Consider the following 26696-nt stretch of genomic DNA (forward strand, 5'->3'; position numbering starts at 1 on the left):
TTAAAACTCCCCTTTCTTTGACCTTAATTCTGGGTTGAACCCAGCAGCACAAAGTCAGAGGAGTTTGGGATCTGCGTGATGCGGTGCCCTTATGAAACCAGGGGCACATGTGGGGCAGAGCTGTGGGGCAGAGCCCCTGGCAGGGCCAGGACTGCCTGCAGGGCAGCTGCAGGGCACTGCTGCCCTCTGAGCTAGGGACATGCTGGCAGGAATGTCCTGCCCCTCACCCTACAGAGGTGCACTGCACTCCTCAGGGCTCCAGTCTCACAAGGGGTCTCTGGGGGGGCACTGAGGCAGCCACAGCCTGTCCCAGGTGCAGCTCACACTGCAGCTCACACGGTGTCCGAGCATCCAAACAGCTGCAGGTCCTGCAGCTCCTCCTCTCCCTTCTCCTGCTGCAGCCCCAGTGCAGCTGCAGCAGCCCTGAGACCCAGCCCTGAGACCCAGCCCTGAGACCCAGCCCTGAACTCATCCCTGGACCCAGCCCTGGACCCAGGCCGGGTCTGAGCGCTGGGGTTTGGCCCCGGGGAGCGGCTCCCTGCCATGGTGAGAGCAGGGCAGGGCAGGGCAGGGCAGGGCAGGGCAGGGCAGGGCAGGGCAGCAGCTCGGGGAGCTCGGCCGCGGTGTTGTTGTCTCATCATCTCTGCCCCCGTGCCAGGAGCCGAGCGCACACAAACAGCGCCGGGCAGAAGCGCTGCCTGCGAGATAAGCCGGGCGAGGAAAACACATCCATCTTCGTGTCTCTTGGCCCGAGATGCAGTTTCATCTGCTGGCATTTTCCTGGCGTAGGCTCAGGGCACACCACAATTCACCTGGGGAGCCAGACGCCGGGGAGCCAGCTCCCATCCCTGGCGAGCGCTGCTGGGGCTGAGCCCTGCCGGGCGCTGCCCCCGGCTCCAGCCGCTGTGCCCGAGGGCGATGTTCTCACCTGAGCCCAGGGGAGGAGCCCGCAGCCAGAGCCTGGACAGAGCAGAAGCGGCTGGGATGCAGGGGTTGGACTGCTCGGTGTCCCATGAGGAGGAGCTGCCGGTGCCGTCTCGCAGCGCTCCCAACCTGCCAGCTCTCCGGAATGAAACGTCCTGGCGAAACGCCCCCCGCCCTTGGCTCCCTGTGATCCCCTCCGAACTGATCTGAGGCTGGAATGTCTCCTGGGATGTGCTTCCCTCTAGCCTGAGGGGAACTGCGTTAATAAAACCCAGCGTGAGCTGTGGAGGGAGATGGGGGAGGAGGCAGGCAGGGCTGGTGAGATGAGGCTTTTATGAACAAGTCGCAGGGCTGCTGGAAATGTCCCGTCCTGTCCTCTCTCCCTCTCCCCGTCCCTGGAGTCGAGCTGTGGAATTCAGGGTGTGGGTCGAGCCTTTTCTTCACGCACGTTTCTGCTCAGAGCAGCCAAGCCCCTCAGCTCCCTCTCTCCCCCCTCCTCAGCAAACGCTGCTGAACTCCCTTCCCTGGAGCGGGTCCCACTCCCCCAGCTCCTCTCGCTGCTGCTGGGACCTTCCTGCCCCTGCACATTGCTCTGGCATCGTGCCCTGGTGGTGCTCACCTGTGTCCCCGGGATGTGCAGCCGGCTTGGCAAGGGGGGCAGCAGGAAGGAGAGAGGGCTCCCCACATCTCCCCACCCAGGACAGGGTGGCTGCACGCATGGGCTGCTCACTGCTGGCTGAGCAGGACCAGCCAGACACGGAGCTCTGACTGAATAAAGCCACGTAAAGGCGGTAAGGATGTGAGCCAGGGGGAAAAAAGACAGGAGAGCAAGAGGGTTTGGGCCAGAGGAGATATCCATGAAGAGAGACCACGGAAATGTGTTTTTTATTGGTGTGAGCGTACTCCTGGCTCCCTCTGGGATGCAAAGTGCCTCTCCCAGCAGTAACTTGGCACAGCAGCGATGCCAAGTCCTGACATTCCAAACTCCTGGATGCTCTGTGACACACACTGCATTGCCACTAGCAAATGTCACTGGGATAAATTGGTTGGACAGTGTCAGAGATCAGTTCCCGAAGTGTTTTCACACTTTCTCTCGGGCTGCAGTTGCTGAACTCTGAGGCTGAATTGTCACAAACTCCCTGTGGAAGCCTCAGATCCAGGGGAGCACCCAGAGACCACACAGCAGACTCTGAGGAACCATCTAAAAAGACACCACGAGAGCTTGCACAAGGCTGGGAATAAATCCAGCACAGCATCCACAGTGTCCAGCCTCTCCAGGGAGCCGAGGGGTTTGCTCAGACCACTGATTTTTCTGCTCCTACAGAGGAGATTCTTTGCAATCTTCCCAAGGAGGAGCCCATGGACGGAGAGCTCAGCACTCTGGTGGAGATGCCAACTGAAAGCATTTCAGCAGAAATCATGAGAATTCAGAGTGCACAACCAGGCTGCCCTGTGCATTTGCAAGGGTTATTGACTTTCCACGTGAAAAGGAGATACTGCTGGCTTCTTTTACAGGAAGGAAAAGATATTTAGTTTCTGTCTGAAAAACTTCTGTTGGAAGCTGATGGCTGGGGAGCATCAGTAGGACAGGAAGAGCAATGTGATGACTAAAACTCATGAAACATTTTGAAGAGCCGGGACAAAAGATCCCAAATGTGTCTGTGCACTGTTGTGTGGAGGCTGCAGCATCTCACGAGATCTCTCTGGGTGCTTTATGAGCTGTGTCCTGGCTCGGGAAGGGGCAGAGGTGGGGAGGCAGTCACTGTAAAGCTCTGGTTGAAAGCAGTCGCTGTTCATGGGTTGGTGCTAAGAGCCTCCTAAAGGTCAAGGGCACCTCTGCCTCACACACAGACCCACCCTCGAGTCTGTAGCTGGGCTTGGGTTGTTTCCTTACTGTGAAACTCCATCAGTGCCCCCCAGAGCTGTGGGGGGAGCCACCGGGGCAGCTCCTGGAGGTGTTTGCTGTCTGTCTGTCTGTCTGCAGAGGGATGGGGAAGCAGACTGGCCAGGGAGTGGCTGTGTGGGAGCAGGAGGGAATGGCCTCTGGGCAGACGTTTGGGTGAGGAGGAAATGCTCAGTCCTGAGCCCATCGGCCTGGACAGCAAAGGTAAAGCATGGACAGGTGAAGCAGGGAGCCTGTACAGGTGTGAGATCCCTCCAGGGCTCACTCAGCACTGTTATCTCCTGCAAGGGGTGTGAGCTCGCTGCTTCGAAACCGCCTGACAGATCCCAGCCACAGGGGAGGCAGCAAAGGTCACAGCCTCATTGCTCAGAACCCCCAGACATGCACCAAAAAACCCCAGTGCTGGTTTTTTAGCTGGCCTTTTACCTCTGGACTCAGGTTTGCTGCATGTCCTGTGTACAATTCACAGTAATTGTCCTTGGGATCTGAGGATACACCAGATGGGTTTTGGAAGAGGTAATTTCTTGACTTCTCTGACTGCAGAATTCGGGGACACAAAAGCCCCTCTTTCAGTTACAATTAATGGCATCAGCCTTCAGCTGGGATGAGAACATGACTCCAAGAGCAAAGCCCCACTTCTGGATGTGTGACTACAAAGGAAATAGAACTTCCAAGATGCAGTAGCCACAAGGAGATTTGAAAAATTGTCTTTCTACCTCCTCTCCTTTCCCCACCAGGAGCTGAGGGCATCCTCATTTGGCACCTTCCTCCACCAGAGCGGGTTCAAGTGGCACAGGTAAAGGCAGGGGTGTTCCTGCACCTCCCAGGACCCACAGGCATGGCTGAAAGAAGCCTCTTCTGAGGGGGAAAAAGCCTCTCAGTGTAGCTCAGGTGTGCCTGGGGCTCAAACAGGAAACACTCATGGTGTGCATGGATTGGGGTCCAGGAGAGCCTTCAGACCAAAAGTGGGTTAGCATGAACGAGTTAAAATCCTTTCCTTTGCTTGGTGGAATTTATTGAAAACTACATTGTTCATCTGTTGAAACTTCACAGCTGTTGAGATTGCCCTCGGGGCAAACCACATCCAAGAAATGGCATGTAGATCCTGGAGCACGGGACTTGAAAGCTGAAACGTTGCTCTGAGCGCTGCCTCCCTTCCCTCGCAGTCACGTCTGGCCATCTGCAGCTCCTCCAGTCACACACTGGGGGCTTCTCTTCCTCCCGTTGCTCCTCTCCGACTCCTGCAGCACAGTCCTTTTGTTTCAGGCACTGTATTTCGGCTGAAGAGCAGCAAGGATGCAGATACAGGAAGATGTCTGTGTGGGGAGTGTGCTCCAGTGGCACCCAGAGTGAGACAGGGTTGTGTGCCACCATGGGACATCACCTGCCTGTGACACTGCTATTTTATCCCTTGGGGAGCAGTGGTGAGGCAGGCCTGGGGCAAATGTGCCAGTTGCTCATGAAAAGTCTGTGAATTCTGTTTAGTGGTAGCAACTTGCCTGCTTCTACTACTACTACTATTATTATTATTATTATTATTATTACTGTTATTTAGTTGGCTGCAACTCTGCTTCCTAAAAAGGTGTATGGGATAAAAAGGTAGTTCTTGAATATTTCCTTCTGATTTGAGTGCTCTGTGTGAACTTGGGGACTGAAATCAGCCACTTGGCACAAGCAAATTAGGACTAGCTAGAGCTCAAACAACAAAATAAAAGGAGGACATGAGAAACCGCTGATTGCATGCACTCAGTCACAAATGATTCATGGAGTAATTTTGAGCAGCAAACACATTGGTAAGAACTGGAGGGTTTGCTTCTTTTTGGGGGATTGTCCACAAACAAAAATACTGGCGAATCCATCAGACGCTTTCTTCTGCTTTGAATAGTTTGCCCAGATCCCCGAGCAATCATCCTGTGCAATTTGCTGCTCACCTAAATAACTTCAGGTACACCCAGAGCACTGCCCAGATCTGCCCCTGCACGCACTAATTAGGGCTCTCCAAGCACAAACCTGCAGCTGCTGAGGCTCCGGCTGCACGCCCGGTGTGCACCGATCCCGGCGGGGACCGGGCAGGACGTGCCCGCAGCCAGGGGTGGCTTCTGCAGGAGCCGGGGGTGTCACTGTCCCCCGAGCAGAGCCCTGCGAGTGCAGCCACAGGCGCGGCCAGCGCTGTGCCCGCGGCAGGGGCAGACAGGCAGGAGACGCCGGGAGGCCGGTGTTGCATTCCTTACCTGTGAAACAACCTTGGGGAATTCCTGCAGCTCTTTGTAGCCACATTTCAGCTGTGACAGCGTGAGGATTTCAGCGAGGCAGACCCTGGAGGGGGAGGTTGTAAGTTCCTTTTAGAGCAATGGAGAGAAAGTTGAAAAAACACAGACCTGCCTTTGAATTCTGTTAAGTGGTAGCAACTTGCCTGCTTCTATTACTACTACTACTACTACTATTATTATTATTATTTAGTTGGCTGCAACTCTGCTTCCTAAAAACTGTATGGGATAAAAAGGTAGTTCTTGCACATTTCCTTCTGACCTGAGTGCTCTGTGTGAACTTGGGGACTGAAATCAGCCCTTACCTGGAGGATGAACTGGCCAGCCAGGGCACCAAGTTATTCAGAAATTACTGATTTTGAGTAAATCCCCCCAGAGCTATTCAAGAATTAGTTCTTATCTTTTCAGATTTATATGTCCCTAAAGCCAGAGTCAACCTTCAAGTGTAGGCAAGCCCTAACACTTGAACTGTGTAAGGAGAGACCTGGAGCAGGGGAAAAGAAAGAGGCAAAATGAAGTCACTTCATTGAATCACAGATCAAATTTAGTGTGAAAAATAGCGGAATTAGGAAGTTTGGCCAGTCAAAGAGTGAAAATTGTTGCAAGGATATTCAGATGTAGGTGAGGCCCTCCTGCAGAAGCCCCCTGTGGGAGGATGGCTCCTGGGCAGGGCTCTCACAGGGAGACCTGACACCGTAATTCCACCTCCGGTGCCGAGGCCTCTCCAGCTGGGAGCGGAGGGTTTGGGGTGGGCGGTGTGTGCACGGGAGGAGCTGTGTACACTCAGCTTCCCAGACAGCCACAATAAATTATCTCATTAGTAAATGCTCCTCAGCACATACTCGGCCTCCCACTGCACAGAAAAACTTTGTGTCTAATTAACCAAATGAAAGGGTCCCCAGACGCAGCTGAGGGATGCGCTCAGCTTGAAGCCCGGGCTCCTCCAGCAAGTTGTTCTGCGCCTAGTGGAACTAATGAATCTTGATTTCTTACGGCTGGAGCTCTGGCATTCCCTGTGCCCCCTGCAAGTCTGTCCTCTCCTCCCTCCAGCACATACTGAGCCTCTTCCTACAGCCAGGAACAGCCAGGCAGGGAGAGGAGCCTCAGCCCCACACCCTGATGGCTCGAGCTGGCAGAGCTGAGTTTCCTCACAGCTCCCCGAGGTCACCCTCGTGTCACCATTTCTCTCTCCTGTCTCTAATACCTCTGTTTGCTCTCATGGCTCGTTGGACAGGGCCACACTTCTTTCCTTCAAGGAAGGGAGCCACACTTCTCCAGGACACACACCTGGGGAAAGGAAGAAGTGCAGGTGCTGCTGGGGCAGGGGCTTTCCAGTGACATTCCTCTGCTCTTCCAGCTGCTCTGCCAGTCAGTGGGAAAAGACAGGCAGGGAAAGGCTGGATGTAAAATGCTGCTGCTCCAGCTGAAAGCAGCACTGCACAGCTCCCAGGGCAGGAGAACTCCCCGGCGCTGCGGGAGGAAGGATTTGGGAGTGTTGCCCCTCACCAGTGTTTGTTTGAGGAACAATTCTTCTCTTTGCTCAGGAGTGCAGGAGCTGCAGCTCCCCCTGCCCGGCTCCTGCACCGAGGGGTGGCTTGCTTTACAAACGCTTTTCTCTTCCCCTCGCTGGAAATTTGACTCTACAAAAACACTTGTGCAGCAGCTAATTGCCAGCCCTGCAGTGACTTAGCTCTCTAATTCCTGCCAGTCAATGAACCAGCCCAAAGAGCTGCTTTTCATAACGTGCTGAATGTACAAACGCAGCCCTAGAGACATGATATAGCTGGGATTTTTTTTTTTTTCCTGTACATCTTCTTGACCCTTCTCAGTTTTGGAAATTTCTCTTCATTGGGCATAAGGAACGTCCAGAGATGGAGGTGGCAACAAGGCCAATTCCAGGGAGACACTGAGGAGACATGGACCCACAGAGGCCCCGGAGACGAGCAGGGCTGCCAGGGAAGAGATGATTGTCAGGAAATTGGTTTGGAGGTAAAACTGGCGTCGTCCAGCCTGTCTCTTCATGATTTGAGGGTTCATCATCATCTTTTCATGGATTCCTACTGCCCAACAATGTCCACACCTTCCACAGCATTCCTTGATCTCCTGGTTTGTATCCAGAGGTCTGCTGCAAAAATTGTTGTGCTGGTCGATGGCTTAGACCACATCATTCCTCTGTTCCCTCCTCCCTGGCAGCCTCGTCTGCCTGCCCCAGCTGCGGAGTGCTGCTTTTCCCTCTGCCAGCCCCTCATTATCCACCTCTCTCCCCTCCACCCCGCCTGCCATGCGATAGAGGCCGCGGTCCCTTCCCGCTCTCCCGGCCTGCCCCACAGCCGGCCCTTCCCAGCTCGGCCCCCTCAGCCGCTCTGTCCCCGGGAGCTGCCGTGCCCTGCGCTCCACAGCGGGACCGCTCTGCTCCCGCAGCTGCCAAGGGCCAGCACGAAAGGAAACGGCCTCAAGCTGTGCCAGGGAATGCTGGATTGGACTTTAGAGAAAACTTCTTCACCGAAAGGGCTGTCCGGCCGCGGCACGGGCCAGCCGGGCCAGCGCTGCAGTCACCGCCTGGGGTGCTCAGGAGCCCTGGGGACAGGACAGCTACCGGGGACACGGGTTACTGTGGCCTCGGCAGTGCAGGGGGAACGCCTGCCCCCGCTCACTGTGAGCCTCGGTGTCCCGGGGTCTGTGACTCTCGGTGTCCCGGTGTCTGTGAGTCCCGGTGTCCCGGTGTCTGTGAGTCCCGGTGTCCCGGTGTCTGTGAGTCCCGGTGTCCCGGTGTCTGTGAGTCCCGGTGTCCCGGTGTCCCGGTGTCTGTGAGTCCCGGTGTCCCGGTGTCCCGGTGTCTGTGAGTCCCGGTGTCCCGGTGTCTGTGACTCTCGGTGTCCCGGTGTCTGTGAGTCCCGGTGTCCCGGTATCCCGGTGTCTCGGTGTCTGTGAGTCCCGGTGTCTCGGTGTCTGTGAGTCCCGGTGTCCCGGTGTCCCGGTGTCCCGGTGTCTCGGTGTCTGTGAGTCCCGGTGTCCCGGTGTCCCGGTGTCTCGGTGTCTGTGAGTCCCGGTGTCCCGGTGTCTCGGTGTCTCGGTGTCTGTGAGTCCCGGTGTCTCGGTGTCTGTGAGTCCCGGTGTCCCGGTGTCCCGGTGTCCCGGTGTCTGTGAGTCCCGGTGTCCCGGTGTCCCGGTGATCGGTCCCGTGATCGATTCCCGCTCCGGTGGCCGCACGGGCCTCTCGCGCCCTCTGCCGGGGGCGGGCGGCCGGTGGCGGGTCCCCCACCTGCGCTCTGTGCGCATGCGCCCCACGGGAGCCGCGCCTCCCCCAGGGGGCGGGGCCTGGCGTTTGCACGCGCGCGCTGGGTCACGTGGCGGCGCGTGCCGGCTAAAGGCGGCGCGCGGGGGGGGCGGCCCACACAGCCATGGCGCGCGGCAGCAGGAGCGTGTCCCGGCCCGCGGCGCCGCCCGCGCACGCCAGGTACCGGCACTCGGCTCGGTGGGCACCGGGGCACGCCGCCCTGAGCCGCCCCCCCTGACTCCCTTCTCTCCGCAGCCCGGCCCCAGCGGCCCCGGCGCCCGCGGCGCAGCCGGCGCAGCCCGGGCTGATGGCGCAGATGGCGAGCACGGCGGGCGGCGTGGCCGTGGGTTCCGCCGTGGGACACGTCGTGGGCAGCGCCATCACCGGCGTCTTCAGCGGCGGCTCCTCCGAGCCGGCCAAGGCGGCGGCGCCCGCCCAGGTGCGAGCGGAGCCGGGCTGTGCCCTTGGGCTGCCCTTGGCGGGGCTGCGGCCGTGGGGCGGCGGGAGAGGGGAGCGGGGCCGTGCGGGCAGGGAGGGAAGGACGGACGGACGGGCAGCCGCCACCCGCTCAGGGGGACGGGAGCGCGCCTGGAGGAGGCGCCGCTGCCCCCGGGCCGCCCTGACGGAGCCCGTGGCCGCAGGAGCCCCGGCCCGTGATGCAGCAGTCGCCGTACGGACCCTGCCACTATGAGATGAAGCAGTTCCTGGAATGCGCTACTAACCAGAGAGACCTGACCTTGTGCGAGGGCTTCAACGAGGCTCTGAAGCAGTGCAAGTACAGCAATGGTGAGTGTGCCCTGTCCCTGCAGCAGGGAACTGCTGCCAGCCGAACACCTCAGCGGGTTTGAAGGTTGCAGAGCGATCTTTTGGGGATATAGTGTCCTTTAGGGCTTTAGGTAGGAAGCAGTTGTGTCTTTTCCATGTCCTGAAGCAGGAAAGGAGTAGCTGGAAAGGGGAGGAGAAATGATTTTGACCATGTCTCTGTGAAGGTTGGGAAGGCTGTAGGTACCTTTTAGAGGGCCCACTCTTGCTGCCACTGGAAGCTTGCTGCTTCTCCTGGCTGATTCTCTAATTCCTGCTGCATTTGGTACAAGCTGTTGTCAGTAGTTAGGTCATGGTCTGGCTACATTGGGCGAGAGAGCTTTTAACTCCAGCTGCTGGAACAGGTACCTAATGCTGAACTTCTGTTTCTTCCCTGTAGGTGTTTCTTCTCTCCTGTGAAGAATTCAACCCCTCGTAGGGAAGAGGATCATGGTGTAGAGCCCTGCTATCCACAGGGGTGGAAGGACAGACAGGGAATGAGCTGGAGGAAGCAGACTGACCAGACAGGAGTATTCTAGTGGTAATTCACTTCTGAGCTAGTAGGGAAGGAAAGGAATGATTGGACCGAAGGGTCTTTAGTATTCAGATAGTGCTGTATTTATTACAGAGAAATAAAAGAATTTATTTGGACCTATCACTTGTGCATGTTCTTTATTTAATTCTCAAACTAAAATTAAGCTACCAAAACATTAACATTATCAGCCAAAGGACAAGGCAAGTGTGTATTTCCTGTGAGCAGGGGGTGCAGCCTAGCAAGGACTGTGCCTGCATGACTTGGCAGAAGGAGATGCAGACATTGGCTGCCCTCCAGGCATAGGAGAAGCTGCAGAGAGGTAAGCCAACAAGTGTCCCACAGTATTTTCAGTGACAAGTTACTTTTCTATAGATATCCTCTTCCCTGAATACCTGTCCTGACCTCAGAGCTAAGAGAGTGTCACCTGTCTGGCTGTGGGACTTGGGTACAGTTGGCTGATCTGACTTTAAAGCTTTAGTAGGTTATGCAATGCTCTCAAGGTCACTGGCATCAGGTGGAGTTGAGAGCTCTTTCCTCTTACACAGCCTCGTGATTGCTGCCCATGGACTGCCCTCCATCAGGACACCCTGTTCCTTATGTTGGCATTAAGAGGGAACTCTGAGTTTTCAGCTGGAGTTTAGTGGCACAGCAGTGAAACCAGGACACTTTCAGATGCTTAACTGATGCATTTTTCATGGCAGAGTGAGTCTTAACCTTTTGATCTGGGACTGTTGAATAAAGGACAAATTCTCAGCGCCTCTGAGATTCTCTGAGGAAATCCAGGTCTAGATGGTAAATGCTGGTGGCAGATACTGGAGGCTGATCTCCTTCTGAGTGTCACAGATTTAAGTTCTTGGTAGAGATGTCCTGAGCTGTGCCTGGCCTTATTAGGGGTGTTTTGTGTTCTTAGTGACAGCCAAGAGGAAAAGTAAATGCCAGAGATTAAAAGCTCAAGTGTTCCATGTGCTGAGCTGTCCTGTGTGAGCAGGGAGGAACCACTCCAAAGTTGTTTAACTCCCTTTAAGAAATAAGTCTTTTAGACTGGTGCTGTGTTGCTCTGGGTGGAGAAGCAGCAGGTGTGCTCTGTCTTTGACCCAGCTTGGCAAAGTGCTGCTTCTGCACCTGAGGGGCCTGGCTGTCTCTGGAGCAGCTTTTCCTGGTGATGGCTGTGGACAGTCCCTGCAGGGCCACTCTGGAGTGCTGCAGTGGGAAGCAGACCCATCCAGTGATACAAGTGCAGGTGGGTGGAAAGGAGGTTCTTGTCCCTGGGGAGTGCCATGGGAACATGGGCCCCTTGAAGCAGGAGGATGGTACCTGTGCCTGGTTTGTCAGGGTGCAGCTTGGGATGTGGTAGTGTGAAGCTCTGGGAAGGGCAGGGGATTCCAGGAAGAGGGGCTCAGCAGCAGGGGACTCCTGCTGTGCTAGGACTAAACACCTGGGCAGGTGTTTGGGCCCTGGTGGAGGCTGTGCTGCCCGTGTGACCAGTTCCTCATTTAGGGGTGTTCTTGGGTTCCAAGTTCCTCTTGCTCTGTAAGGTGGTCCTGTTCCTGGCTCGGGTGCTGGTGTGGGGCTGAACCCTCTGCAAGGAGCCCTTCTTCCTCTGATCTGTCCTCTGGGTCTTTCCTGAGAGCTGCTGCAGCCGATCTGTGGAGTGACCAAGCCCTTCCAGAGTTGTGTTTGTCAGCTGCCCATCACATGCTGAGCAAGGCGCTACCAACCTGTGAGACTACAGCCTGGGAGAGACACCTGAGGGTTTCCCAGTTTCTCCTGATGTCCTTCCCTCCTTGTTCCAAGGAGATGAGCCCCTTTGTCAGGGGGACAAGCTGGGTAGGCTCTGCCTGGTGTGGGGTGTCACTCTTAACTAGGAGAGGATCCTGCACACCAGCCCTGCTTGTCCCCTCCCTTGGTGCCATGAGAGCCCTGAAGTAGCACAGGGGCATCAAGAGGAGAGTCCCACTGTGCTGTTTGAGGACTGAGCTGGGAACAGAAGTCATGCCTGCACCTCTGACTCTTCTGTGGAGGTGAGGTGGGTGCCTGGCTCTTACCTGGTAGGTCAGGGTAGTGTTTCCCCAGGTCCTCTAGCAAGGATTCATAGCAGGTGGCTTCAGAGTTCTTTTCTCCTGCCAGCAAAACAGGAGAAATAGATTAGTCTCTCTTGGCTGTAAACTGAAGGCTTGTAGCTGGGGCATGTGGTTCTGCCCAGGAAAAAGGTTCTGCCTTCTCCCCTGGAGCAGCCCTTGGGCAAACAAAGGCTCAGCTCTAGATCTTCATCCAAGCTTGTTTCTGTCTCCTTGGAGCTTCTGTGCTGTGTCCAAGTGATTGCTGAACAGAGCCCTCCCAAACCTCCCCCCAGAGCAGACCCTTCCTGTGGCTTCCTGAGGCTCAGCTGTGCTGTCTGGACAAGGAACCTACGGACAACTCTGATGAGGATGTAGCGCTGCCTTCCCTGCAGGTATTTACTGGCATATTCAGATGCAGGATCTTCCACTTTGCTCAGGTTCATCAGGGTGCCCTTTTCGTCCACAAGATCGATGCAGTCTGGAGGGAGAAACGTGGTGAAGGAAGCTCAGGGTGCCCCTGTGTGGCCAACATGAGCCTGTTGCGTTTAGAGGCGTTTTCCGTGGCAAGTTACATTTGAACAGAATGTTGAGATGTGGGGGGTGTGGGAGGTTTGCTGTCCCTTTCCCTGTGTTTTGGGATGTCCTGTGACTACTCCCACGTGACCCATTTGTTACCCTCTGCTGTTCCTCTGAGTGAGTGGCAGTCCCTTTGTGACCACAGCCCAGAGCACTCGTACCTTCAGGCCTGCACTGACACTTCCACTTGAGGTGGCCTGTGAGGGTCTGGACGCAGCAGAGCAGGTTCACCATCTCTTGGCAGTTGGCTGCAATGAATGAGACCTGAGATTGGAGTGTGGTCACCCCAAACCCAGGGACCACATGGGCATGGCAGGAGGCACAGCAGGTGGCTGAGAGGTGCCCACTGTGGCCAGGCCAGCAAAGACAGGATCCCTGTGTGGCATCAGCAGGGCTTTGAGCAGCTGTATTACAGCTACAGGTGCTGAGAGTGCCCCAGGTCAAGGGGAGAAGATGAGAGCTTTGATTTGGGGAAAATGGTTTTGATTGATGAAGTGTCTCTGTCCTTCAATTTTGTCTCATCAAGCATGAGTAGCAAAAAGCAGTGAGCCCTGGTCCTTGCCAGTCCCCTTCTACAAGCTGGTCCCAGTCACAAGGTGAAAGAGCCGGAGACAGAGGCTGAGTCACCTGAGGATATTTTGGCCATGAACTCTGACCGAGTTTGTCATAATTGAGAAATCCCCCAGGGCTGACACACGTCAGTAGTCAGAGCTGGGGATCCAATTCAAATAGCACAGGGAGCAAAGGCTTGGAACCCTGTGCATCTGATGGCTTCAGCCACGAGTGTCTGGGGACAGGCCAAGGCTTTCAGCCAGCTGGGTGAGGTCAGGATAGGGGCTGCTCATTCCTTCCCACAAATACCTGCTCTCTGAAACTGAGAGCTGGGATTTGAGTCAGGGAACCCTTCCCACACAGCCCAGGACAGAGGAGCTTTGCTGGCAGCTGGCACTTGTGCCCCATGGCTCTTCTGGTTGTGTCTAGATAAGCAGGGCCCCCTCCGGTGATTTCCCAGAGTTGCCAGGCTGGGAACTCATCCTCACCTCCTGTGATGAACTCAGCTCTGCTGGAGTGGTTTTCCTCCATGATTTGGAGTGCAGGGATAATAGATCTCCCTTTTTTAAAAGCAGGTGAGGTGCAGGATGCTGCTGCACCCTGGCAGAGCTCTCCTGCCTGTCCCTAAGCCCTGGGCATTGCTGTGCACCAGGTGCTGTGTCCCTCCCTGCCCCTGGGGGTGACGAGGGTGGCCGCAGGGCTGGGACAGGGCCGGGCCTTTCCCCACCTACCTCCGAATCTCACTGTGGCGAACGTGGTGCTGCCGTGCCCCTGCAGGGCTGTGGGTCCCGTCCTGCAGGCAGCGCTGGGAGCTGCTGGAGAGCCCGGGACACGCAGGGCTCATTTCCCTCTGACGCTGTTGTGGTTTCAGTATCGCCCAGCAACAGTGAATGGCCCCTGCAGGTTCTCCAGCCTCCTGCGGGGGGAGAGGGGGGATGTAGAGCGAGGGCTGAGAGCCAAACAACAGCCTATTGGGAAGCCTGCTCCGTGTGCTCCCAGATGCTTTGAATTTCGGACTTTTTGAGGTCTCGTGGTGTTTCCTGCCCCCACCTCCATTTGTCCTGCAGCTGATCTGGGCTGTGGTGGTACCACATCTGCTCACCCTGCTCCTGAGCCCAGCATTGCTGCAAGGGCAGCCTGGCCTCCTGTGACATGACTGGATGCCACTGGAAAAACCTCCCTGAGGACCCTGCCTGTGCTGGTCCTACTCTGGAGCAGTGGGGCTTTGCAGCCCCATGGTGTACACGGTCCTGTGCCAGCTGCATCTTCCATTTGGTGCCCAAATGTTTCTGTGCAAGTGCTCCTGCAGGGCAGGGCCCTGGAGCATCATCCCCTTTTCCTGTAGGAAACATGGATAAAATCATGTCCCTGTGCTGCTCAGCTGATGGGGAGGGCTGGAATGGTGGGAACCAGTAACAACACTGATGTGCTGCATTATCCAGTGCTCTCTGCTCTGAGGACGAATTCCCTTTCTCTGGAATGCCTCTCTTTGCATGAGGAGGTGATTTCCCTCCATCTTGCCAGGTTTCATTTCACAGTCAATCTAATCCATGGGCTTGACCTGCTCAGAGCCTGGGACAAGGTGTGTGTGTGTGTGTGACACTCCTCCCCCAGGACCTGTGCAGGGAGACTCGTGTTCATCTTGCCACCACTCTGCAGAATTTGGGGAGTGCTGGTGGGCAACAGCTGGAGCTGTACCTGCAGTGTGCTCCTACCTGCCAGAGCTCAGGGGCCTGGCTGCAGGAAACACAAACTGCTGATACCTGCAGGGGCAAATGGCTTTGGCTTGGGGCCTCTGTGGCTGCTGCAGAGGGGAGGGAGTGGCTGTCCCCGCATGGTGACGAGGTGGCACTGGCAGGGGCTGGGCCTGTCTGTGGAGGGCAGGAGGCAGCCAGCAGCCCTGGCACATGAGAAGTGCCTGCTGCCCTCAGTGCTGAGGACAGCCTGGGCTGGTGGCCGTGTGGCACAGTGTCCCTGGGCCCCGTGACAGGTGTCACAGACAGGAGGGGCTTGACGCCCGCTGAGCTGGTGGCTGTTGGCTGTAACGGTCTGCTGTCCTTCCGCACCAGGCACCAGCTGTGCTGCAGCCACCTCTGCCCCGGCCCCCTGGGGACACACCACCTGCCTGATGGCCCCAGCAGCCACCCACCGTGCCTGCTGCTCCTGAGGTGGCCCTAGTGGAGAGGCAGCTGAGACCCTGACCCTGACCTGAGACCCAAATCATTCCTGCCACAGTGATGGAGCTGCATGAAGGGAGCAGCAACTTCCCGTATGTTGTTTCTGTGATGGGGCAGCTGCCTCCCATCTTCTGCTCTCCCTGGTGGCCACAGCCCGCTGCCTCTCCCGGGGGGGCCGGCACACACTTGGTGCGTGGTGTGGCTCGGGCTCCTGGCTTCCTGCAAGCCTGGCAGCAGAGGGCCTGAGTGTGAGCCCCCAGGGAAACCTCTCTGCTCCTCCCACCAGTGAAGAGAGATGGTCAGCGATGCCACCCCAGTGCCCAGGGCATGGGGTGGTGGGGTGGGCTGTGGGTGTGTTGGTGCAGCTGAAGGAAATGGGCTGGGGTGAAGGTGGGTGGCTCTCCCCGCCCTCCCTGAAGCCCAGCTGCAGCAGAGCGAGCAGCCCTGGAGAGCTGAGTCCCTGAGCCCCCTGTGTCATTTACATAGGTCCCGCCGGTGCCGTGGCACAGCAACCTGCCTTGTGCAGCACCCCAGACCCTCTCTGAAACAGCCTCCCTTCCTCTGCCTCCTGCCATGGCCCTGGGCTTCACCGTCCTGCTCCTGCTGGGGATGCTGGGCACGGGTAAGGCTGCTGTGGGCGAGCCAGCGCTGCCTGGGGGCACTGCAGGCTGGTGGGCAGGCCTGGGCTGGCCAAGGGGAGGCTGGTGTGAGCAGGGTGTGTTGCTCCGGGGATGTGTGATGCGATGCGATGAGCAAGCTGGCGCTTGGATAACGGCGTTGCCTCGAGGGAGCTGAGGGACACTTTGGGGTGAGGGTGATGGGGGACACGGCTCAGCCCATCACTGACTGCGGCCTTGGTGCGTGCAGTTTCCAGGGCTCAGCCCGTGCTGACACAGCCGCACTCCGTGTTCGTGCTGCCCGGGCAGACAGCTCGGCTCTCCTGCACCCTGAGCCCCCAGTACAACATCAGCCAGTTCGGCATCTCCTGGTACCAGCAGCGCCCGGGGCACTCCCTCAGGTATCTGCTCTATTACAACTCCGAGCGAGACAAGCACAAGCCTGCCAAGACTCCCGACCGCTTCTCGGCCACCAAAGACCTCGCCAGCAATGCCTGCATCCTCTCCATCGCCTCCGCCTGCCAGGACGACAACGGCACCTACTACTGCTCCCTGTCCCCTGCCTTCAAATGGCTCTAGAGACGGGAACTAAAGCTTTCCGCGCTTTCCTTGGCGGCCCTGACGTGCTCTCAGCAGGGAGAGCAGCAGCCCTGGCAGGGGTGGGAAAAATCCATCTTTGCACGCTTGAGCAGGCCCGGCAGCGCTGCCTCGTGCTGGGAAGTGCAGGAACCTCCTCTTTGTCCCCAATGTCCCCAATGTCCATGGGGCATTAGACAGCCCCACACGGGAAGATGGAGGGCTCGGCTGTGGCCTGGCTTCCCTGGGCTCTTCCAGCACGAGGCTCGACCTGGCTGGGGCTTCCGCAGAGTTTGGCTCACCTGGTAATAAAGATAATAAAAGTCAATCCTCATCCCCGGGCTCGTGTCGTGTGTCTCTGGCCAGGAGGGGTCTCTGGGCCGGGCCGAGCCCTCAGCCACCTGGAGCAGCCGCTGCGCCCCTGCCCGCTCCGCCCGCACAGCTCCTGAGGGGACAGGGACACGCGTCCCCCCGCGGGCAGACGTGGGGATGCTGTGGGGACGCTGTGGGGACATTTTCACACAGGAGGATGAAGGATTTACCCACAAAATTCCCACACAATTCGGGGAAAGGCCGCGCTGGCCGCACTGCGCATGCTCAGCTCGGCGCGCCCGGCGGCGGCGGGCGCCGGGACCCAACGGCGGGCGCCTGCTGTCACGTGAGCGGCACCCGGCGCTACCATTGGCTCAGGGGATGACAAAAACCACGCGCGTCACTTCCGGGTTACCTCAGTGCGCGTCGGGGCCGCGCGGCGGTCGGGCCGGGCCCTGCTCGTGTGTTTAGCGTGTGCGAAAAGCCACGCTATTAAAAGCCAGTGTCCACAAAGGAAATAGAGGAGTTCTGCAAATTTATTCGAATAAAAGGAGAGTCCAGTACGCCATACCCCCGTGGGGGTCTCTCTCGAGATTTCGGAGGACGCAGCCTCCTTTTACCCTAAACTCCAGGCCGCACGTCGCCCTCTTCCTTTCCCCATCGGCTGAGGTACAGTGGCAGGAGCTGGGCACTGGACTGTGTAAAGCAAGCATGGAATAATGAATTCTTGTCTTCACATAACCGAGTCCTGTTCATTATGTTTATCAAAGGTGAAGATCAGCTTGAATTTGGGGACTCCCAAGGGCTAAAAGGAAGCTGCTGATGCAGATGTAGAACATTTCAGGATCTGCTGGAAGTGCCGAGGAGTTTGAACAGGCTGACAGAGCCATCCTGCAGTGGAGCAGTGTGGAAAGGCACAGGCAGACCTGGGAAAGGAGGTGTGGAGGGGTCAACTCCACCCTTTTGCCTCCTGCACAACCAGGAGTGAAAAACATTTGAAATACCAAGGCCTGAACAAGTTCAAGCAAACAAATCTTCCCTGCTCATTGTCAGCAAGTGGACAGCAGAGAGCTGCTCCTAAAACTGGGCTCCTCTTTGAGGAAACTGCTGCAGAGTAACAAGGAAAGAGTTTAGAGACAGTAAACATCCCATCCTAGGCTGCTCTTCTCTTGTGCTGTGGGACTTTGGCAGAAGAACAACTCCATTGGAGTTCTGAATGGTTTAAGCTCACTAAGAGGAACGTAAGTACTATAGTCACAAATGCCAATACAATTCCTTTGGACTAAGGAGGAAAGAAAAACCTACCAATTTCAGTCAGGATCTAAAATATCCCTTCTAGCTGACACAGCAAAGCAGGGACTGAAAGGCATCCACACCTAGCTATGCAAAGCATCCATACTTTCAGCCAGTGACCCATATAAAATGAATAAATAATTCATAATTACGGATGTAGTGTACACCATGAATGTCAAGAAGGGTTCCAGACAGAGAAGCACAGCAGGCATGCTTTGCTGTCTGGAAGGAAAACTCCTCCCGTTACTGCTGTCACTCTGGCAAGTCTCTGGACTGCAGAGACACAACTTAACCTCCATTTACAGCTGCAAAGCCACATTAGATATTTTTCCCATGGTGTTCTACAGCCCAGATTGACTCCACAATTCCTGAAATTGAGAGGAACTGTTCAAAGAATGCACTGGCACAGTAGCACGGTACCAGCACTCCAAAGCAGGTGCATAATAAATCGAAGAAAGCAAGATTCAGTCCCGAAGAACTTGAGTTCCTTACTTCCTCTGTTCACCTCTGGCTTTGCCCCCACGTACAAGAGAAGCTTTTCACACTGAGGCTTAGGTGAAGCAGCAGCTGCTGTCTTGTTCTTTTGGATTGAAGTCTCCAGTTCCTTCCTGCTGTTGCTCAGATCTGCAGCTCTCAAACAGGCAGGAGCTCGGGGGGGTACTCGCCGTAGCAGTATTTGGCAATTGGGTCTCTGTAGGTGTTCTCGTGCTGCACGCTCTGCCAGGAAAGGAGGAGAAGCTTTAGCAAAACACACACAGTGAAACAAGGCATCCCTTCACTGAGGGGCAAAACCCACAGCATTTATGCACAGGGAAACAAAATAAATCCCAAATTCTTCTACATATCAGTGTCTTTGGAGTGAAAGAACTCTGCATTGCCAACACACAAGAGCCAGTTGATGTATTACAGCACTGCAGTGTTGAACCAGAACCTCCTTTTCAAGAGAGCAGCCAAGCAGGTGGGAAGAGATTTCATTAAAAAAAAAAATAAATTAGGTATGTTCAGGCAGTATCATCAAATGTTCTAAGGAAGTAGAGCACAATAAAGTTGCTACCTGAAATGTGTGCATTTTTCTTAATAAAGGGTAGAGTTCAGATTTTATGGGTTAAAAAATCCATAACTCCAGTTAACTTTAGAGACTTCTGGAACTCTATGCTTTGTTTGCAGTCCACCCTCATGTTGCTCCATGAAATAGTGAAGCTGCAGGACATGGCTAACAGCACTTTCTAAAAGGGCCACTGCTTGCTTAGACCAAAACTTCTAATAAAATCCCATAGGTAACAGAAGTTCTCTGTTGTCCTTAACAAGCAAAGAAATTACAACATAGTTTTTACTATGCAGATGATTGTCAGCACATGGTCAGTCTCCAAGTGAACCATAAAATAAAGAGCATTCTGAGGCTACTGGGAACAGCTCTCACTGCTTCCATCCTAATGAGATCTTCCCCAGAACTCATCTCAGATCTGCACTGGTGGTTGAACTCAGTCTCTTTTTAGCTAAGTCCCTCTTTTCTAAGGAGAATGTGCAACTTGTCCTGCTCTAAGTATGTGCTTTGCCCTCAGACTGGCTCTCAGCCACTGCTTCAACTTTCCTGAAAATACAAACATGACACACCAGCCATCCACAGGACTGAGCCCCATTTTCCAAGGGCACTTTTTTGGGCCCTGGACATGTGCTTGTGCCTCACCTGTGATGAAGTCCTACATTTGGCCAGACACAGCTCAAAGTGATCTTCCACTGCCATGAAGAGGTTTTGGAAAGCAATGGCTGCCCGGTTCAAGAACCGCTCCAGGAGGTGTTGCTGAAGAGCAAAGGGAAGGCAAACACTCTGCTTCAGCAAGGAGTAACCAAAACCCACCCTAACCTACAAAGCTCAGGTGTCAGAGGAATAGTAAGCAAGTCCACTTAGGATTTCTAGCAAGCACTGAAAGGCTAAATGCCTCAGGACCCCAGCAGGACAAGAATCTAAGAGAAGCTCACAGGATACGGGCAAGTGCCAATTACAAAACTAACACTGGCTGGAGTAACTCTTCTGCAATCATTTCCCTTCAGCAAATGCAATCCCCTTGAAGCTGAAACACTTTGCAAGGTTCCCAAAGGTGGGAAAGATGAATTTTGTTAAAGCTCTATTTACAGCTTGCCATTTGCTCTTTGGAAGCTTTCCTCATCCTTCCAAGGAAAGGAACTGTCCCTCGAAGGGAAAAGCTCTTCTAAAAGCAGCTCTTTTAGCCACAGAGGAACCCCAGCAGCTGAGAACACCTGGAAAGCAGGAGAAAGGCCATCACCTTGCTGGGCTGCAGGCAGCAGGACACACAGTACTCGTAGATGCTGCAGCAGCCGTTGGGCAGGCAGCTGTCACAGCTGTACAGCTTCGTGCTGGGCACGTTCACATTGCAGCAGCCGTTCACCAGCAGGTCCTTCCTCTCACAGATGTACCCTGGAAAACAGCAACAGGAGTAACAACTGGCAAGGCACACCCTTCTGTTCTACCAAAATCTGCAGGAAGGATCACATTCCTTAAGAGCAGGTTTGTTTACCATTTAGTAGATTATGAGCCCCCTCAGTCCTGTGTAGCCATTCTTTGAAATGGAGAGCCTGGTGTTACCTGCACAACTATTATATCCTACTCTAGTATGTGCTGTATATACATTATGAGTATTTAAGTGCAGATTATTTCAGTTCTGACTTTTTTGGGGAATAGTTCCTTGTTGTGAAAGGGGGAATGGGATTGACATTGGTTATATTGGAAAAAAACCATGCCACATGTTTTTTCAACAGGTCTGTGTCTGGATAATTCTCTTACACCTCAGTATGAAGAGACTTAGATTTAGCCATGCAGGCTGGTGTAATATTAATTGCTGAATGGAATCCTTAACAGCATAGAAATATCCTGTATATCCTTATGGAAGCAGCACTACCACAGTGTTAGAATGTGAGAGATCTGTAATTTTTAGTGATCTTATGAACTGGCACTAAGCCTAAGTCAGGCAGTGCCAAATTTAACACTGATGCAAATCACAAAAGATGTGGTGGGTTTTTTACAGCCTTGATTTGTGGCCAAGAAAGATTCAGGGTCTAAGCAGGGCAGGAAAGGGTCTTTAATTTCTACCACATTAAACAAGTGGTTAATAACCTTGGGTTTACAAGGGTCAGACAAGATTGTTAACTGTTCTGAGCACTAATTACACCTGCCCTGAGCTGCCTCCATACAAAGCCTTCCTCAAATTGCTCTCCCTAATGCCCCTGACAGTGGGAATACACTGCAGGGAGACACAAAGAGCTCTGCAAATTGAGCAGGACTCAGCATTGGGGTTCTGGCAAAGGTAACAGAAATTCTTTGACTTTAAGGTGGCCACAGTCACACTCATACAGTCCTGGGCCCGAGTCTGGGGTGCACAGAAACAAAGAGCCATGTGAAAATGCCTTAATAAAGAGCAGTTGTTCCATGAAAGTGCCCTCAGCAGTCAGACAGGCAAAGCAGCACTCAGCACGGCCACACACAGAATAAATTCAGTATCAACTGTACCCAGTTCATCTGTAATGAGGAGCTTCCCCTGCACAGAGTTCCTGCACTGGTTGCCGAGCTGACTGCTGTTCCCCGAGCTGAACTTCACCTTCCACATGATGGGCTGCTCATGCTCCTGCACTTGGAGGAGATTCCGATCTCTCACCATCCTCTCTTCCTGCAAGGAAAAACAGGAATGCAACCAAACATACAGGTTCCTTCTGCCACTTCACTCCACGTGCCTTTCCCAGGATTAAAGATGCCTAGTACCTGTAAACTCCACAGCACAGGAAACTCCAGCACCAATGGTGCAAACAATTTACTACCTGTAGTATCTTACTTCATACTGCACACAACAGCAAGATACACAGTGCAGTAAAGTGAGGGTATTCAAGTTCAGCATGGATGAGGTAACACAGCTGAACTCAGTCCCTACAACCACAATAGTATAAATTATATTAATATTATATTAATATTATATTTAATATTATATTAAATAACCACAACTGAACGTATTTCTCTTTCGTGAGCCCTTTGCCAGTGGAATCACCACTCCCAAGAGACACACCAACAACTACCAAACCCACTGGAGACTTTCTTTTCCCACTTTTGGTTCAAACCACTATCGCTGTCAAACACGGAATCAGGCATTCCTATTTTAAACTCCAGCGTCTATGAAATATTATAACATCATTTTTACGGCAGCATTACCCAGCAGTTCGGTGGCAGCACCCGGAGAACAGCAGTCCCCGTGGGATGTTTGAGGGCACCCCGCGGTCCCGGCCGGGCCGGGCACTCACCTGCTTGAAGGTGCTGCTGATGAAGTAAACGAGCGAGAGGGCGAACACCACACCGAGGACCCATCGCTTCCTGAGCAGCCGCCGGCAGAGCAGGGCCCCGCAGGGCACCATGGCCGGGCGAGGGGCGGCGCGGGCCCGGCCGAGCCGGCATCACCGGCGGCTCCGCAGCGATCAGCGCCGCGCTCCGGGCGGCTCCGGGGCCGGCATCACCGGCGGCTCCGCAGCGGTCAGCGCCGAGCCCCGGGCGGCCCCGGGCCCGGCACCACCGGCGGCTCCGCAGCGACCGGCGCCGGGCTCCGGGCGGCCCCGGCGCGGCCCCGGCCCTTCCGCCCGCGGGGCGGCGGCGGCGGAAGCCGCGACCGGGCGTGCGCGGGGCGGCACCGGCACCGACACCGGCACCGACACCGATACCGGCACCGATACCGGCACCGACACCGACACCGATACCGACACCGACACCGGCACCGGCACCGATACCGACACCGGCACCGACACCGGCACCGATACCGGCACCGACACCGGCACCGACACCGATACCGGCACCGGGACACTGGGTACGGGGGCACGGCGGGGCCGGGCTGGGCCGGGGCACTGCGCCACGGATTCCAGCGGGAATCTCCTTTCCTCGCCTAACCTGAAAAAAAGGCCTGGTTTATGTCTGTGTGTGTGTATAGAATTGTATTTTTTTATATCTATATCTCTATATCTATATCTATATATCTATATCTATATCTCTATCTATATCTATATCTCTATCTATATCTCTATCTATATCTATATCTCTATCTCTCTATCTCTATCTATATCTCTATCTATATCTATATCTATATCTCTATCTCTCTATCTCTATCTCTATCTCTATCTCTATCTATATATGTATATGTATGTATGTATTTATATGTATGTGTATATATGTGTGTGTATGTATGTATGTGTATATATGTATGCATATATGTATGCGTATCTATATATTTGTATTATGTATATAGCTATATGTCTATACATATGTATGTATAGAATTGTGTTTATATGTATATGTATGCATGTCTGTATATAGATGTATATACATGTCTGTATACCTATACATATATATGTATATATGTGTGTATGTATAGAATTGTATTTATATATATGTATGTGTGTATGTGTATATATATCTCTCTATGTCTGTATATGTATATTAGGTAAATACATGTGTATATATATAGATGTATATATGTATGTATATGTATAGAACTGTATTAATAGATATGTCTGTATATACATGTATGTACACTTACACATATATGTGTATATGTGTGTATGTATAGAATTGTATTTATATATGTATGTGTGTACATATATCTATATATGTGTATATATCTATATATGTATGTATGTCTACATATATATGTGTATATATGTATGTATATGTATAGAACCATATTAATAGATATATCTGGAGATATATATATGTGTATATATATACGTACATGTATGTGTATCTATACATATATATATAATATGTATATGTATCTATATATATGTGTATATGTCTAGGACTGTGCTAATAGTCTAATAATATATTTAATAATAATAATAATCTAATAATAACAGTGCTAATAATATAATTAGGTGTACATCACCAGATCTATGCCTACACATCAATGTATATGTAAGTATGTGTATCTACATGTACGCATACATATGTGTAGGTACAGATGTGTACATAAAGCACATGTTGTGATGTATGTGTGTGATGTATCCTGTGGTACATGTGCAGCACATATAAACACATTTATGTCTGTGCTGATTACACACACACACGTGTGTGCAGGGGCACAGAGAGGGCAGAGCTCGGCTCTGGGAGCGCTCCCAGGGAGTGCCCGAGTGGGGAGCAGGGCAGTCCCAGAGGGGAGCAGCATTGTTGGGTCATGCACATGGGCACTTGAAGCACCAGGCTTCCTGCACCTCTCTGCCTTTCCCAGGGAGAGGGGGAGCTAAAACCCTTCGTGCTGTGCTGGGAATGACTCTGTGCATGTGCTTCCTCCAGGTGGGCCTGTGTGAGCACTGGTGCTGGCAGACACCAGCTTGAAGGACCTGGGATGAGTTTGAAGTCTGGACTGGCTTGGACTGTCTGAAGCGCTCCATCTGTGAATGTCTGCACGCTCTTGGGCTTCCATCTCTCCCAGTGTGGCACCCTCTGGATGAAGCTGTTGTTCAGGTACTGTGCTTTGAGACAGCTGCAAACCTTCCCAGAGCCACTGTGCCTTTACACATGGGCTACACATTTATGTACATATTATCACGTGTTATGAATAATGTTGTAACTTTTTATATTCAAGAATATTTAGATCTTAGTCTTTACATTTTATTAAGTAGCTGTTGTACTCTGGGGCTATTGTCCAGACTTTGCAAATGGCACTTCTGTAGATTAAAATTAATGAGTTACTTGTTTGAAAGAATATTGTCATGAGTGAATTGTGGGTTTTTTTCATTAAAAATGTTTACACGTTTTCTCTTTCTTCCTCCCTCTCAGTTTTGCTTTTGCCAAGAAAGTTCCTGCAGAAGAGGAAGATGGGATCTCATTTCCCAAGAGGTTGCTGAGTCACATTGAGAGCCCCTGTTAGATGTGCCCCTGTTCCTTGCCAGGACATGCCATCCCTCCTGGTGACTGCCACTGCCTGCAGAGGGGGACCTGACTGATTCCTGCCCAGCCTGGACACCTTTGTGCCCCCATTCGCCACTCAAAGTTGTCTCTTCGAGCATACCGAGAAACAAATGGGAGCTGGAGATGCTCTGTCACAGAAGCAAATGATTCCTGCCAGCCATGTCCCCATCTGAGCGGGTCCCAGAGCCCTCTGTCCCCAGGGCCTGTGCCAGTAGCCACACTGGGATTTGCTGAGCCACAGGGTTCATGTTGAGCGTGTTGTGTTTTAGGGTTTTGAGGAAAATGCAGAGGCGGCACAGCAGCAACACCGACACCGTGCCTCCTGAAAGGTAAATCCTTCCCCTTCCTCCTTCCTCCGTGTTCCTCTCCCAAGAGGGGTGTTCTGATTTAAGGGGGTGTTTCAGAAGGTAGAAGCTCAAAATTGAGAAAGACATCAAATTCCTGTGTGTGTGTGGTGTGGGCAGGCTTTCTGCTGAGTCTGGGGATTCCTGAGACAAATTTACTTTTCTCCTTCCTGTCGGTTACTGATTTGCTGCCACCCACAGTGTTTCAGGAGGATCCAGGATGGCACAGCTGGCAGCCAGCTGAGCATGGGCAGGATGTGTGGAGCTCTGGAGGAGGGATTGGATTCATGGCCCAGTGCTGTGGGGACCCTGAGCACTGTCACGGTGCAAGGATTGACCTTGTGAACAGGAACCATTTACACTTTTCTTATTTGGGTGTTTAGAAAATCTGCTGGTCTGAAGTTCCCAACTACTCTGATTTAGTGTTTTATAAAATTTTGGGTGACCCTTTACATCTTCCCAGAGTCTGTATCTATCTCCATGTATGTATTTATAAGTAGAATACCTCTAATTTGTTTCTGTAATTATAACATCAGCAAGGGAGCCTTGCCACTGTTGTCCTGGTACTAAATATTCCCTGGTGCTTTCCCAGAGTTAGAGTATGACCTTTTTTATTTTTATTCCTAAAGAAGAAACTAATCTAATTACTCCAAGACAAAGATGGAACTAACAAATTTCATTGCTGTGTTTGAGCTGAGATTATAAGTGAAAGATCATTAGTAAATATTTTATTTTCTATAGCAATTTTCCAATTAGAGTTGAAGCCTTATGTCGTGGCCAGTGCTAGCATGGTACCATTTTTAATTTCAGGGGGAAAGAAAGCCATCTTTAGTTTTTTCCTGCATGATGCTTCTGATTTTTAGCAGGGTGAATACATAGTCAGGAACAGAGGCTGAAGTTTCTCTAACTGTAGGAGGAAGTGCTGTTGCCACTGGTCTTTACTTCTGTTAACTTCAGCAGCCTCACAATTTCAACAAACAAACCTTGTTTGTTTATAAATATGTCACAGATTGATTCCTTCCTGCTGAAAGCACACTCGTGTATCCTGGTAATATTATTCCAAACGATATTTGTGTCTTTATTTGTAGCACTGGGTTCCTGCCAGGCTGTTTGTTACATTCCCAGCCCTAAACTGTGTATACATCCCTGAACTGTAATGTTAGGTGTGAGTTTAAAGACCTGGCTGATGAATATTTTGGACCAGAAAGAGGTGTGCTTGTTGACTCGATTCCTTGCAGGAGCCTGTGGAGATACAATGGGAATGGGGTGCAGCTATAAAAAGCCTTGTTAGGAGTTTGCTTAGTGAGAAGGTTTGGCCAGAGAGCTTTGAAGGTGTCCCCAGAGGGAGGTGAAAGGCAGAGCTCTGTGCCCTGGGGAGGCTTTGACACCCATGGGGGAGAGAGGGTTGAGGGCCCTGGGTGTGCTGTCTCAACTTGTAAGCTCTATTCCTAAAGTCAGAGATCTCCCAGGATTCAAATCAGGAGAGACCAAAGCTCTGCAGCATGCCTTATTTGTGGGCTTTGCCTC

The 26696-nt window shown here is 53.2% G+C and overlaps 5 protein-coding genes and 1 long non-coding RNA gene across 12 annotated transcripts in view; 3 read left to right on the forward strand and 3 right to left on the reverse strand.

The window, feature by feature from the left end:
• Positions 1–1827: 1827 nt before the first annotated feature.
• Positions 1828–7818, reverse strand: LOC148182771 (uncharacterized). Of its 2 annotated transcripts, none has more exons than XR_015774296.1 (3): positions 6382–7818; positions 5059–5143; positions 1828–4068 (listed from the first exon to the last, which is right to left on the reverse strand). It is a non-coding gene; the product is annotated as an uncharacterized LOC148182771 (long non-coding RNA). The 2 variants fall into 2 exon arrangements; XR_015774297.1 differs by having other exon boundaries at positions 1828–4107.
• A 677-nt stretch (positions 7819–8495) lies between these two features.
• Positions 8496–9827, forward strand: CHCHD10 (coiled-coil-helix-coiled-coil-helix domain containing 10). The gene is made up of 4 exons (XM_088065129.1): positions 8496–8551; positions 8627–8810; positions 9013–9157; positions 9573–9827. The coding sequence occupies exons 1-4, from the start codon at positions 8496–8498 to the stop codon at positions 9590–9592; spliced, it is 405 nt and encodes a 134-aa protein (XP_087921255.1). The 3' UTR covers positions 9593–9827.
• A 37-nt stretch (positions 9828–9864) lies between these two features.
• On the forward strand, positions 9865–16599 carry VPREB3 (V-set pre-B cell surrogate light chain 3). Of its 3 annotated transcripts, none has more exons than XM_014253717.2 (4): positions 9865–10947; positions 12061–12159; positions 15559–15694; positions 15940–16599. In XM_014253717.2, the coding sequence occupies exons 1-4, from the start codon at positions 10870–10872 to the stop codon at positions 16266–16268; spliced, it is 642 nt and encodes a 213-aa protein (XP_014109192.1). In that variant the 5' UTR covers positions 9865–10869; the 3' UTR covers positions 16269–16599. The 3 variants fall into 3 exon arrangements, with proteins under 3 accessions (XP_014109192.1, XP_005524551.2, XP_087921252.1); XM_088065126.1 differs by having other exon boundaries at positions 10931–10947; positions 12066–12159; XM_005524494.3 differs by lacking the exon at positions 12061–12159.
• Positions 10954–16795, reverse strand: C20H22orf15 (chromosome 20 C22orf15 homolog). 3 transcript variants are annotated; one of them, XM_014253718.2, is made up of 6 exons: positions 16568–16795; positions 13627–13811; positions 12505–12591; positions 12120–12245; positions 11753–11827; positions 10954–11351 (listed from the first exon to the last, which is right to left on the reverse strand). In XM_014253718.2, exons 3-6 carry the CDS (start codon positions 12575–12577, stop codon positions 11197–11199), a joined length of 429 nt encoding a protein of 142 aa, XP_014109193.2. In that variant the 5' UTR covers positions 12578–12591; positions 13627–13811; positions 16568–16795; the 3' UTR covers positions 10954–11196. The 3 variants fall into 3 exon arrangements, with proteins under 3 accessions (XP_014109193.2, XP_087921254.1, XP_087921253.1); XM_088065128.1 differs by having other exon boundaries at positions 10954–11369; XM_088065127.1 differs by having other exon boundaries at positions 11239–11827.
• Positions 16796–17095: 300 nt separating this feature from the next.
• Positions 17096–22394, reverse strand: SPRING1 (SREBF pathway regulator in golgi 1). The gene is made up of 5 exons (XM_005524495.3): positions 22176–22394; positions 21397–21553; positions 20156–20307; positions 19558–19671; positions 17096–18587 (listed from the first exon to the last, which is right to left on the reverse strand). Exons 1-5 carry the CDS (start codon positions 22284–22286, stop codon positions 18504–18506), a joined length of 618 nt encoding a protein of 205 aa, XP_005524552.2. The 5' UTR covers positions 22287–22394; the 3' UTR covers positions 17096–18503.
• A 167-nt stretch (positions 22395–22561) lies between these two features.
• The window catches only part of RNFT2 (ring finger protein, transmembrane 2), a 30582-nt gene continuing 26447 nt past the window's right edge, over positions 22562–26696 (forward strand). Inside the window, exons 1-3 of one of the 2 annotated variants that reach the window (XM_088065030.1) lie at positions 22562–22729; positions 24208–24378; positions 24694–25154. In XM_088065030.1, coding sequence (XP_087921156.1) covers positions 25072–25154 — 83 coding nt within the window. In that variant the 5' untranslated portion in view covers positions 22562–22729; positions 24208–24378; positions 24694–25071. The remainder of the gene's footprint in view (positions 22730–24207; positions 24379–24693; positions 25155–26696) is intronic. The other variant, XM_005524496.3, reaches the window with a different exon arrangement.

The sequence above is a fragment of the Pseudopodoces humilis genome, chromosome 20 (assembly GCF_049639895.1).
Source record: "Pseudopodoces humilis isolate 2021_Gansu_Grassland_sample_001 chromosome 20, ASM4963989v1, whole genome shotgun sequence".
NCBI classification, from domain to species: domain Eukaryota; kingdom Metazoa; phylum Chordata; class Aves; order Passeriformes; family Paridae; genus Pseudopodoces; species Pseudopodoces humilis.